At 47.0% G+C, this 12,232-nt stretch overlaps 2 protein-coding genes and 1 long non-coding RNA gene across 4 annotated transcripts in view; 2 read left to right on the forward strand and 1 right to left on the reverse strand.

The window, feature by feature from the left end:
• The first annotated feature begins 1,347 nt into the window (after positions 1-1,347).
• On the forward strand, positions 1,348-5,711 carry LOC130193242 (transmembrane protein 138-like). Its single transcript, XM_056413691.1, has 5 exons — positions 1,348-1,449; positions 2,828-3,030; positions 3,169-3,340; positions 4,532-4,607; positions 5,214-5,711. Exons 1-5 carry the CDS (start codon positions 1,348-1,350, stop codon positions 5,324-5,326), a joined length of 666 nt encoding a protein of 221 aa, XP_056269666.1. The 3' UTR covers positions 5,327-5,711.
• cfap70 (cilia and flagella associated protein 70) overlaps positions 5,417-12,232 on the reverse strand; it is a 20,900-nt gene continuing 14,084 nt past the window's right edge. The window contains exons 16-26 of one of the 2 annotated variants that reach the window (XM_056413431.1): positions 11,736-11,864; positions 9,747-9,880; positions 9,536-9,651; positions 9,066-9,283; positions 8,683-8,808; positions 8,115-8,264; positions 7,881-8,048; positions 7,032-7,121; positions 6,531-6,632; positions 6,064-6,111; positions 5,417-5,969 (exon numbers count right to left, since the gene is read on the reverse strand). In XM_056413431.1, the coding sequence (XP_056269406.1) occupies positions 5,871-5,969; positions 6,064-6,111; positions 6,531-6,632; positions 7,032-7,121; positions 7,881-8,048; positions 8,115-8,264; positions 8,683-8,808; positions 9,066-9,283; positions 9,536-9,651; positions 9,747-9,880; positions 11,736-11,864 (1,380 nt within the window). In that variant the 3' untranslated portion in view covers positions 5,417-5,870. Of the gene's footprint in view, positions 5,970-6,063; positions 6,112-6,530; positions 6,633-7,031; positions 7,122-7,880; positions 8,049-8,114; positions 8,265-8,682; positions 8,809-9,065; positions 9,284-9,535; positions 9,652-9,746; positions 9,881-11,504 lie in introns of those variants that run through there. The other variant, XM_056413430.1, reaches the window with a different exon arrangement.
• Positions 9,883-11,400, forward strand: LOC130193093 (uncharacterized). The gene is made up of 2 exons (XR_008831508.1): positions 9,883-10,039; positions 11,302-11,400. It is a non-coding gene; the product is annotated as an uncharacterized LOC130193093 (long non-coding RNA).

Consider the following 12,232-nt stretch of genomic DNA (forward strand, 5'->3'; position numbering starts at 1 on the left):
TCGAGTTAATTAGACAATTCAAGTGATTTGTTTAATACCCTACTAGTATACTTTTTCATGATATTCTAATATTTAGAGATAGGATATTTGAGTTTTCTTAAGCTGTAAGCCATAATCAGCAATAAATCAGAATAAAAGGCTTGCAATATTTCAGTTGATTTGTAATGAATCCAGAATGCATGACATTTTTGTTTTTTTAATTGCATTACAGAAAATAAAGAACTTCATCACAATATTCTAATTTTCTGAGACAGTCCTGTATATATACATTTTATAATACATATATATTAATAGATTTATTATAGATATACATAGATACCCCCAACATACCCAGTTGATTAACACGAAATGCTATGCTGAAATAAACAAATCTTATTAAATGTGCTAATTTTAGAAAAGTAAATACATCATATGCAATGTTTAATGAATATAAAATGTTGTATAAAGAATGCTATACATTATTTATATAATTATTTAAATGATCTATTCTCAGTTTGCATTTTCTTTTGTTTATTTCGTTAAACTAACATTTTAAAATGTTCAAGTACTGTATATTTCAGAGTGACTTTACACCTCTATTCATTATTCTTACCCTCCCTGCACATCACTACTCGACTAATTTATCATGTTTTTGTGCGTAAAGCAATTTATAACATTGGTTTTGATGAGTCAACTATGAATACAAATTACCATAATATTCACAGTATTTGTGTATTTGAAGTAAAGAAGTTTTTTTTCTCGAAAATAATTCGTTTTAACAATATATTTAGGTGCAGTGGAGAATAATGTGAAACTTCTCTTTTCCTTTGTGTATGCAGTAATACATATTAACCACTAGATGGCAGTGTTCTCTGACTCGACTCCCAGAAGCATAACAATAATCTAGAATGGAAATGTGAGGCAGACAGCATCCATTAATAAATAACACGTTATCATTTGCTCATACGTAAACAGCCCTGACCTTTGTAATAAATGCCTGTCCATGCAGAATAGAACAAAATTATTATTGATAATAATAATAATAATAATAAAACATAAAACAAAGTACCTCAAAATAGATTTCACAACCTTATTTATCTCATTTATCTTTTTAGAGCAGAAAAGCAATTTAACTAATAATTTACATATATTGCACCTTTCAAAGTTTATTCACAAATACAAGACGGATATAATTATAACTGTTACATGTGCATCAAAGGAAATCAGTTTACACGGAAAATAATCGTTTAATATCCCGTCAAGGTGAACGTAAACAAACTGACCACTATGTCTGGACCACACTCTTGAGCCCGCCTATTAAAGGAGTGTGTGTGTGTGTGTGGGGGGGAGGGGATAAACCCTGTCACGATGAAGGACACAAGCCGTCAGTCTGTCCTGCACACTCGAGTCGTTGGAGGCAGCTTTCAGGCCGATGCTCCTCCAGCCTCGAAGACACCGTCCACCTCCCAGGTACGCACACTTCGGTTGTATAGCAGCAGTTTGATGGACAGCGGTAGATTCTCTAAAGACAGGTACGGGTCACGTCTGTGTGGAGCAATAAGCTGTCGTGGAGTTTGTCTAGGTAGATTAGACGGAAGCCTTTTATATGAAACTCTCATCCGTCAAACAGGGGGCAGAGATGGATGAGAGGTTTCCCCTTGAAGGCGCACGTCCCTCCATCGTTGGGGTGGTGGTGTGAGGCGGCAGCCGCAGTATTCTCTCTGTGTTCACGCGAACAAACGATCTCAGCTTGTTATAAGTAAGTCGTCCTCCGGCCGACGGGCCTCTGTTCAGGAGTCCTAATCTTCCTCACACCTGCCGCGCCGAGCTATAAATACTGGCGTCATAAGAGGATCCGCCTGGTGACAGTGAGGCGGCCATGTTGGAGAAGGAAAGATTTACAGGAGCTGCTGAACTGGACGACTAGAGCAGGGAAACGAGGACCTGCGTCTGTACTTCTTCTTCAAAGTAGAAGGAGGGCCTCGGGGTTTGTTCCTTTCTGTATTCTTTTGTTGGGGGAGTGGAAATCCTCAGGTGAGAAGTATCTCAAGTTTCTGCTCTAAGTTTCTGCTCTAAGTTTCCGCTCTAAGTTTCCGCTCTAAGTTTCCGCTCTAAGTTTCCGCTCTAAGTTTCTGCTCTAAGTATCTGCTCTAAGTTTCTGCTCTAAGTTTCTGCTCTAAGTTTCTGCTCTAAGTTTCTGCTCTAAGTTTCCGCTCTAAGTTTCTGCTCTAAGTTTCTGCTCTAAGTTTCTGCTCTAAGTTTCTGCTCTAAGTATCTGCTCTAAGTTTCCGCTCTAAGTTTCTGCTCTAAGTTTCTGCTCTAAGTTTCTGCTCTAAGTTTCCGCTCTAAGTTTCTGCTCTAAGTTTCTGCTCTAAGTATCTGCTCTAAGTTTCCGCTCTAAGTTTCCGCTCTAAGTTTCCGCTCTAAGTTTCTGCTCTAAGTTTCTGCTCTAAGTTTCTGCTCTAAGTGAACGTAAATCAACAGAATGAGTTGCGCTGTGTTTTTTTTTTTTTGCCGAATGCTAACGCGTCCGTCCCGCCTCTCTCCACAGAGCCTCCGCTGGATTTACTCGGGTGCTGATGCTCCGCCAGTTTTTAAATATGAAGGCTGAACGCCATCGACCGGACGGCGTGAATCTGTTCCCGCTGGAGCGCTAAACACCGACGCGTCGACGTGTTCCACGCGGCTCGCACCGTCTCCCACGCTGAAAAGACTTCAGAGTGAACAGGACTAAGTTCTACGATGGACCCGAAGGCCCCGCCCACCTGAAGGCCTTCGCCGAGACCCCCCCCCCCCCCCCGAAACCCGCCAGGACTGTGTCTCGAGTGGATTTGATGTTTCTCTGTAGCGCGAGTGCACTGCAGCCTTGGATCCGGCGTGGAACCGCGACGGCCCGCCCGGGCGCCCGGCCTTCGGGCCGGAGACGCTGCAGACGAGCAACTACTCTCTGGTGCTCCTGATCCAGATCGGCCTGCTGGCCTTCGACCTCTTCGTCAACTCCTTCAGCGAGCTGCTGAGGGACGAACAGGCCGCCCAGCTGGTCCTCTTCATGTAAGTTCCTCACTCGTTTCATCATCTCTCCGGCTAAGAATAGTTCAGTTGAGTCTTTTTGGATCGCCGGAACGATCTGAAAGACATCCTTCCTCTCAGCGTGTCCTTCCTCTATTTGATCGTGGTCTTCCTCAACAGAATCCAGGACATCGGCATCCTGTTCAACCTGATCATCATTCTGTTGATGCTGTTCAACACCTACGTGTTCCAGATCGGCCTGGTGGCCGTGCTGCTGGAGCGCTTTAGAGCTGCGCTACTGCTCTCCGCCCTCTACTTGACCTTCAGCATCATTCTGCACTCCTGGCTCATGGTACGGTCCAGGCCCGCGCCTCGCGGTCACACACTCGGACTTTTTTTCCGACGCGACTTTTATCTTCGAGAATCCTCGGCTAAAATGTTATAGCAATGAAATGTGAGCGCACGGCTTTAACCGTGGCAGTTACACCGTGGCGTTGTGTCAGAGGTCAGAGGTCAACTTAAAAGCAGAGGGGAGGGGGGGCGTGTCTGCATTTGGAGAATGCAGAGCTGAGAGGAGGAGGCGGAGCTTTTCGTAAAATAGCTTCGTGAATAAATAGGCACAAATGCCCCTCATTGAAAGTGCAGGAAAGTCGGTAATTTGGTAAAGTAGGCAACGGTGTGTGTGTGTGTGTTTGAGTGTGTGTGTGTGTAACAATCTACTTACTTAATCTATTTACTGCATCAAAGGGTTTGTCCAACACGAGGAAACAAGTATTTTTCTCGTTAATAATGAAAAGTGGAATTATATATATTTTTTAAAGACAGATTTTAATCTACATTTTTCTAACACCATCTTAATATTGATTATGGAAAGAAAGAACAACTCTGCTTTGGTGTTTGTCCAGCTCAGGGACAGTTTTCAAACGACGGCGTCGGCCCTCCTCCAAACGTGGGTCTCTCATCCTCCGTCCTCCACACAGAACAATTATTATGATTGTTATTAATACAAACGATACCAGGATGTCCTACGGTATTATATTTACATACGTACGAGTGTGAAAGCTCCGGGTGCGATGTTATGACAAAGTAGTGCGTCTCAGTTCTTACTTTGAAAGGGTGCAGGATGAAGTAAAGAGCAATAGTGTTTCATTATTGTGATGATTCAGATTTTGCTGCTTCAAAATAAAAGAATGAAACAATTTTAAATAACAATTAAATCTGTTTTCATCATCAAGTTAGTGGAGCTTTATTGGCGGCTATTTTTCAATAAATCAAGTCTACTAATAGTGCAGGTAGGAAAAGTCGGCAGCGACAATAACGGGGGGGGGGGGGGGGGGGCTTTTATTGTGAAGGATTTGGAGGAATGTGTTTATGGTCGCATTAAAGAGTCGAGTGTGGACCATTGAGATGAGACTGGGACCGGTTGGCATGCCGGGTGTAGTTTGATTGGAATGTGATATTATTGATCACGTTGGGACGTGTGGTGGTTTAAATGTTTCCGTTCAGACGCAACGCCAACGTCTTTCTGTTTGATCTTTTCCAGAATCTACGTTGGCTGAAGACCAACAGATTCATCTGGACCGACGGCCTCCAGGTGCTGTTTGTGTTCCAGAGAGTCGGTGAGATGAAACGTTCATTTTTAACGCCGAAATAAAATATCGTTTTATTTTGAAGGAGCTTTGTTTCTCATGAATCCCAGGCTTTGTGCATGGAGCCGAGTTCATGTTCCGCTGCTTTCAGGCCTCTGAACCGCTGGAGGAGGTCACCGGCAGCCATCTTGGATAGCTCAGTCAGTCCCCCCCCCCCCCCACGCATAAGCTCATAAGTGGATCACCGGATTTATGGTCTGGCTGTTGTTCTGCTCGGATCCCTCACGAGGTTCTGAGGGCGTGTTTTATTACGTCTTAAGACCCACCCAGACGGACTCAGATCCACGTTAAATAACGGAGCTCTAATGTCCCTCAAGGAACCTCCATCTTTGTTAGAGCTCCACCCTCCTGGGAGAGGCTGACGACACACACACACACACACACACACACACACACGCAGCAGCTTTCTTTTGAGTTGTGTTTTCATTGTTCTGTCAGACTGATTTCAGACTGCATCTTGGTGTGAAACCCAAACGACGGACTTTATTGAAAGCACCGTCCTGAGTTGTTGTTGCGCTGTGATTATAACCCTCTCCTCCTCCTCCTCCTCCTCCTCCTCCTCCTCCTCCTCCTCAGCCTCCGTGCTGTACTACTACTTGTACAAGAGGACGTCGGAGTACCTGGGCGACCCCCGGCTCTACGAGGACTCGCCGTGGCTGCGGGAACTGTTCGCCCGGGTCAGACAGTGACCTGCACGAAAACACAAGGTCCCGGATGGAGAGCGAGAGACTTTCACAATAAAAGCGCGCGAACGGGAGGAAAGAGTCGACACATTTAAATGTGATTGAGACGCATTTAATTTGGGGAAGACACGTTTTTGATATACAATCAGGCCTGACATGCATTTCCTGTTAAATACGCATTGAATTAATGGATCTGACAGAAACTTATTCCACAGAACATTTCCTTCCCAGCGCAGGACGGCTTGTGCCAAAAGAAATCTGCCGAACGACGTCTCATCACATGAGAGGCGAGACCCGTCGCCCTCACACGCGCTTTTGTCTTTTCCTTTAGCTATTTGCTGTATACATTTTCTTTTCTTTTTTAAAGACTACATGTCCGTTGTTTTATATACATTTGTGTTGCTTTGAGTTCGTGTGCACTGAAGATCTCCTGAGTTCATCGCGGCTTTGACGGCTTTTGACAATTACATCGTCACAGGAAGTGTTGAACGCTTTAAATTACAATAACAATGAAAGTCTTTTGAAACGTGTGCGTTGTGTATGCAGAGACTCATGCGCTCGCTCCGAAGCAGGACGCCAGCGGAGCGAAGCGGCGCCGGCGCTTCAGCTCGTCGTACTCTGCGAGGAGCGCCTCCTTCTGCGGGTGGAACTGGACGAGAGAAGAAGAAGAAGAGGTTCATCGCTCTTCATCGGCGTTATCGATCGTTAGCAATACATTTAAAAACAGCAGCGTGTTAACTCACCCTCGACGCGTATCTGTGGAACTGCTCTGCTTCCTCTTGTCTGCCCGACTGAAAACAAAAGGATCAATGTGTGGTGAGTTCAGGTTCCCGTGACCTGCCCGGGAAAATCCTGTTTTACAGACAGAGAATTTACACCTGAAGGTGACGGAGGTCACAGGTTTACTTACGCCTCCCAAAAGCAAAATGAAATCCCCTCTCTTCTCATATGTGTAATAACGACGTCACAAGTAATAAACATAAAATTCTAACTATTGACATGAAGAATAATCCAGCATTCCTCTTCATGTCACGGACCTCCGAGATTAATCCACAACACACCGAAGAGCCCGCAGTGAGCCGTGTGCAAAGGATGCTGGGATACGGAGTTGGGTTAAAGAAACACGACATTTCTTTTGGGGGCATTCTTGGACATGCCGACTTCAAGGGGAGGCGGAGCCTAACGTGGGACACGTCGCCTCATCACTCACCCTGAGGCAGATCAGAGACAGGTACGCCCACACCTCGGCATTCTGGGTGTTCAGATGGTTGGCTTCTGTCAGAGCCTCCTCAGCGACACCCAGCTCCTCCAGCTACACACACACACACACACACACACACACAGTAAGAGAAACCCGCTCCACAGCTGGAGGCGGACCTCGCAGTGCAGAATGAGGACGGTACTTGAACCTCGCACCGCCTCCACTGTGTGGACAGCGCTTATTCCCATTACACCCGAACGTGCCGTAGACATGGGCGACGCCACAAGATACACTTTACTCAGCACTTTACTTTATTTCCCCCCTGTATATTTTGTATTTAGTATTAGTATTTAGTTTTTCAGTATTGTGTTTTTGTGTTTTATATTTATTTTCATTGATGCTCTGAATTTTGAAATGTCCCCACTGTGGGACGAATAAAGGAATATCATATCATATCATAAACTACGCATGAAATAAGACGGATGTGAATATGTGGTGATGTCATCGTACTCGGTAGTAGGCGGTGCCGAGGCCCAGCCAGGTCAGGCAGGAGGGAGACTCCTCACACGCCTGCTGGTAGACCATTTTGGCTCGATCGAACTGAAACACACACACACACACACAGACACACACAGACACACACAGACACACACACACAAACACACACACAGACACACACACACACACACACACAGACACACGCACACACACACACACACACACACACAGACACACACACACACACACACACACACAGACACACACACACAGACACACACACACACACAGACACACACAGACACACACACAGACACACACACACACACACACACACAGACACACACACACAGACACACACACACACACACACACACAGACACACACACACACACACAGACACACACACACACACACACACACACACACACACACACACACACACACACACACACACACACACACACACACACACACACACAGACACACACACACACACACACACACACACACAGACACACACAGACACACACACACACACACACACACACACACACACACACACACACACACACACGACACACACACACATACACACACACACACACAGACACACACACACACACACACACACACACACACACACACACACACACACACACACACACAGACACACACACACAGACACACACACAGACACACACACACACACACAGACACACACACAGACACACACACACACACACAGACACACACACAGACACACACATATTCAAAGCCATTGTTCCTGAGCTTTCGGGCCAGGTTTGTGCTCCTCTAGGAAACCTCCCTCCTGACCTCCTGACCTCCTGACCTCCTGACCTTCTCCTGCTGCAGGCAGATGGCCCCCAGGCGCAGGTGCACGAGGTGAGAGTCGGACGGCGGCCGCGGTAAGTTCAGGCTCCACTCGTAGCTCTCCCGGGCGTCGGTGAACGCCGCCCGCAGGAAGTGGCAGTGGCCGCTCAGCGCCCACGCGTCCGCCTCCTGCTCCTACGGGGACGACGGGAGGTGAGAGGAGTCGGCCGGCGCCGCGCTCGGCCCTCGGGGCGCCGGTACCTGGTCGCTGTGAAACAGCGCCTCCTCCAGGCCGGCGGCGGCGGCGCCGTGGTCCGCTCGCAGCAGCTGCAGCCGGGCCGTGAGGAGGAGGTAGGAGACGCTGCGGCCGCCGTCGGCCAGCAGCTCCAGGGACAGAGCTCGCTCTGCCATCTGAGGGAGACGTTGGCATGACAACCGAGAGACCCCAACTTCTCCTTACGTTACAATACATTTCATACAAATGGCTCAAACGAAACAAACCACAAAAATGACTCAACGGCGAACTAGTTTACAGGATGTGGCAGCATCAGTAGTGCTCATAAATCACTAAACTGAGTCACACAAAACAACAACAGCAACATCAGTACTACTGAGGTCCAGTGTGTGTGTCTGTGTGTGTGTGTGTCTGTGTGTGTGTCTGTGTGTGTGTGTGTGTATGTGTGTCTGTGTGTGTGTGTGTGAGTGTGTGTGTCTGTGTGTGTGTCTGTCTGTGTGTGTCTGTGTGTGTGTCTGTCTGTGTGTGTCTGTGTGTGTGAGTGTGAGTGTGAGTGTGTGTGTGTGTGTGTGTGAGTGTGTGTGTGTGTTCTACCTGCAGAGCAAAGTTCTGCAGCAGGAACCGAGCCGTCTCGGTGTAGATGGAGCGTTTAGCCGGAGCCGGCGTGGAGCTGACCCGCCGCACCACTGGAGGCTCACGTTGCACCTCTGAGTCCTGGTTCTGGTCCTGGTCCTGGTTCTGGTCCTGGTTCTGGTCCTGGTCCTGGTCCTGGTCCTGGTCTGAGAGAACATGCGAGCGCTGATGACCATGTGTTGCCGGTTCCTACATCTAAACTGTGTTTCAGCAGCTTCGGCTCCTCGTGACATTTGAGTTTTTTCTGTCCGGACGGATTCCATCAAGTTTCATTGGTGGAGATAAAAAACAAAAACTGTGATCCAGTTTGAGTTGAGAGGCTGTGAATGTCCCACTCCTCCCACTCCTCCCACTGCACCTTTCTTACCGGTGGGAGACCGACATGCCGCCGTGTCTGTCTCCTCCTCTTGCTGGTCTTTCTTCTTCTCCTCCTCCTCCTCCGTCGTCTCCTCCCCCCTCTGCGTCCGCCTCTCTGCTTCCTCCTCGGCCCTCAGCTGCCCTCGGGCCTCCAGGAAAGCCCTCTCGGCCATGAAGGACTCGCTCTGGATCTCGTGGTGCAAACCTGGAGCCAGAAACCGTAACATGAGACGACGCAATTTCCCAGCATGCATCTGTGTTCACCGCCGGCGTCCAGAGATTGCAACGGATTCCCAATCGGGAAGGGGCCAATTAGGAATTAGTGAACTCCTGAAGACCTGAACATCGTCTCATGAAAACCCAGTGAGAGCGACACGGTGCATGAAGACACGAGTCGTCTGGAACGTGGTTAAAAACCAAACAAGTTATTGTTCTTCCTTTGACCCCGCCTCCTCACCCAGCAGCGTCCAGGCCGCCACGCTGGGCGGCTTCACGCTGGCGGCTCGCTCCAGGAAGGTCCGGGCTTCCTCGTGGCGCTCCAACAGCGCCGCCAAGACCCCGCACATCATCAGGCTGGAGGAACACACACACACACACACGTCTACGACTCCCCAGTTCACTCGGATGCTGTGTGTGTGTGTGTGTGTGTGTGTGTGTGCATCTCTAACCTGGGCTGGTGCGCCTGCTGCACGGACACAGCGTCATGGAAACACTCTCTGGCCTTCATGTAGTCTCCGGTCTGCATGTAGAGGCTCCCCCACTCCAACTTGGGGGCGGGGTCAGTCGGGTGCCTCACCACCAACTGGTAAACAAACAAATAAACGACAGTGATGATGTCATCGATACACACGTTGACCACATTTTCAAAACACTTGTGTGAAATATCTTCGTGTGAACCTTAAATGACAGAAAGGCATGAGAGACAATAGTTTGATTAAAGAGAATACATTTATATATAAATGTTTAATTCAATTCAATTCAATTCAGTTTATTTGTATAGCCCAATTTCACAAATTACAAATTTGTCTCGGAGTGCTTTACAATCTGTACACATAGACATCCCTGCCCCAAAACCTCACATCGGACCAGGAAAAACTCCCAAATAACCCTTCAGGGGGAAAAAAAGGGAAGAAACCTGGAGGAGAGCAACAGAGGAGGATCCCTCTCCTAGGATGGACAGATGCAATAGATGTAATGTGTACAGAAGGACAGATTTAGAGTTAAAATACATTCAATGAATATGACAGAGTGTATGAATAGTTCATAGTAGGCATATTCCACGATGGAGACCTCCACGATCCATCAGGCAGATGGCGGTGGGGAGGAGGAGGGCGGAGTCTCAACAGGACAGTGGCGTAGTCATGAGCAGGAATTCCACGACCCAGACGATCCATCAGGCAGATAGGATCTATGCCGTCTCATAGGGTCCGATGACCCCATGAGACGTAAAGTCAAAAGGACTTCCGGGGAGAAAGCAGAGTTAGTAACGTGTGATTGAGAGATGAAAATTCATCCTTAAGGAGAGAAAAAAGAGGAGATAGGTACTCAGTGCGTCCTAAAACGTCCCCCGGCAGCTATAAGCCTATAGCAGCATATCAAGGGGCTGGACCAGGGCAAACCTGATTCAGCCCTAACTATAAGCTCTGTCAAAGAGGAAGGTCTTAAGTCTACTCTTAAACGAGGTGACTGTGTCTGCCTCCCGGACTGAAATTGGAAGCTGGTTCCATAAAGAGGAGCTTGATAACTAAAGGCTCTGGCTCCCATTCTACTTTTTAAGACTCTAGGAACTACAAGTAGTCCGCATTTAGTGAGCGTAGCTCTCTAGTGGGGCAATATGGTACGACAAGCTCCTTAAGATATGATGGAGCATCACCAATCAAGGCTTTGTAGGTTAAGAGAAGAATTTTAAAAGTGATTCTTGATTTTACTGGGAGCCAGTGCAGAGCAGCTAGTGCAGGAGTGATGTGATCTCTTTTCTTAGTTTTAGTGAGAACACGAGCTGCAGCATTCTGGATCAACTGGAGGGACCTAAGAGATTTATTAGAGCAGCCTGCTAATAAGGAGTTGCAGTAATCCAGTCTCGAAGTAACGAACGCGTGAACCAATTTTTCTGCATCTTTTTGAGACAAGATGTGCCTGATTTTTGAAATATTACGTAGATGAAAGAATGCAGTCCTTGAGATTTGCTTTACGTGGGAGTTAAAGGACAAGTCCCGATCAAAGATTTATTCTATTCTATCGGCACAAAATACATACAAGTTGTTTTCCTTCCGATAACTATTGATAATTTAGGTGTATTTTAAATGTTATCGCATTACTTCAGTCGAGTCATCTATTGTGGTTATTTGCATAAAAACACAGTTAGATTTGAAAATAAAGGATTGTACTCATGATTTTAAAAAAAAGTTGTAGGAAGTTAAAAAGGACTTTTCCAGGGTTGGAACAAGTAACCATTTTAAAACCCCATAACTTTTCCAGGTGTTCCATGAGCATATGAACCCTGATCTGCAGTCCATGTAGATTATTATGATTATGATGAGACCAACAGAAGCCTCCAGCTCCTCCAATCAGAGGCCCGAATAGACGTCCGGGAATGTTTTCCTCGTGAGCGAGGCGGGGCAGAGGTCCTCGGGGAGGCGTGTGCGCCGCTCTCGGACCTCTCGGTGGAGCCGAGCCGCCTGCTCGTGGTCCCCGGTGAGCTGAGCCTCTGCGGCGAAACGTCGGAGCTGAGAAGAACTCAGCCGGACCTCGTCGGGGGAGTCATCGACGACGTCATCGAGAGAGATCTGGAGAGGAGGAGAACAATGAACATAAAGGATAACAATGAGAGGAGAACAATGAACATAAAGGATAACAATGAGAGGATAACAATGAACATAAAGGATAACAATGAGAGGATAACAATGAACATAAAGGATAACAATGAGAGGAGAACAATGAACATAAAGGATAACAATGAGAGGATAACAATGAACATAAAGGAGAACAATGAACATAAAGGATAACAATGAGAGGATAACAATGAACATAAAGGATAACAATGAGAGGAGAACAATGAACATAAAGGATAACAATGACAGGAGAACAATGAACATAAAGGAGAACAATGAGAGGAGAACAATGAACATAAAGGAGAACAATGAGAGGAGAACAA

This window comes from Pseudoliparis swirei, chromosome 4, assembly GCF_029220125.1.
Source record: "Pseudoliparis swirei isolate HS2019 ecotype Mariana Trench chromosome 4, NWPU_hadal_v1, whole genome shotgun sequence".
Classification (NCBI taxonomy): domain Eukaryota; kingdom Metazoa; phylum Chordata; class Actinopteri; order Perciformes; family Liparidae; genus Pseudoliparis; species Pseudoliparis swirei.

Bases quoted from the DNA above. Each gene is read 5' to 3' on its own strand.
- LOC130193242 (XM_056413691.1), top strand. From the start codon at position 1,348: ATGAAGGACACAAGCCGTCAGTCTGTCCTGCACACTCGAGTCGTTGGA. The intron at 3,031-3,168 runs GTAAGTTCCTCA...CTTCCTCAACAG, and splicing joins GCCCAGCTGGTCCTCTTCAT to AATCCAGGACATCGGCATCC. The intron at 3,341-4,531 runs GTACGGTCCAGG...GATCTTTTCCAG, and splicing joins TTCTGCACTCCTGGCTCATG to AATCTACGTTGGCTGAAGAC.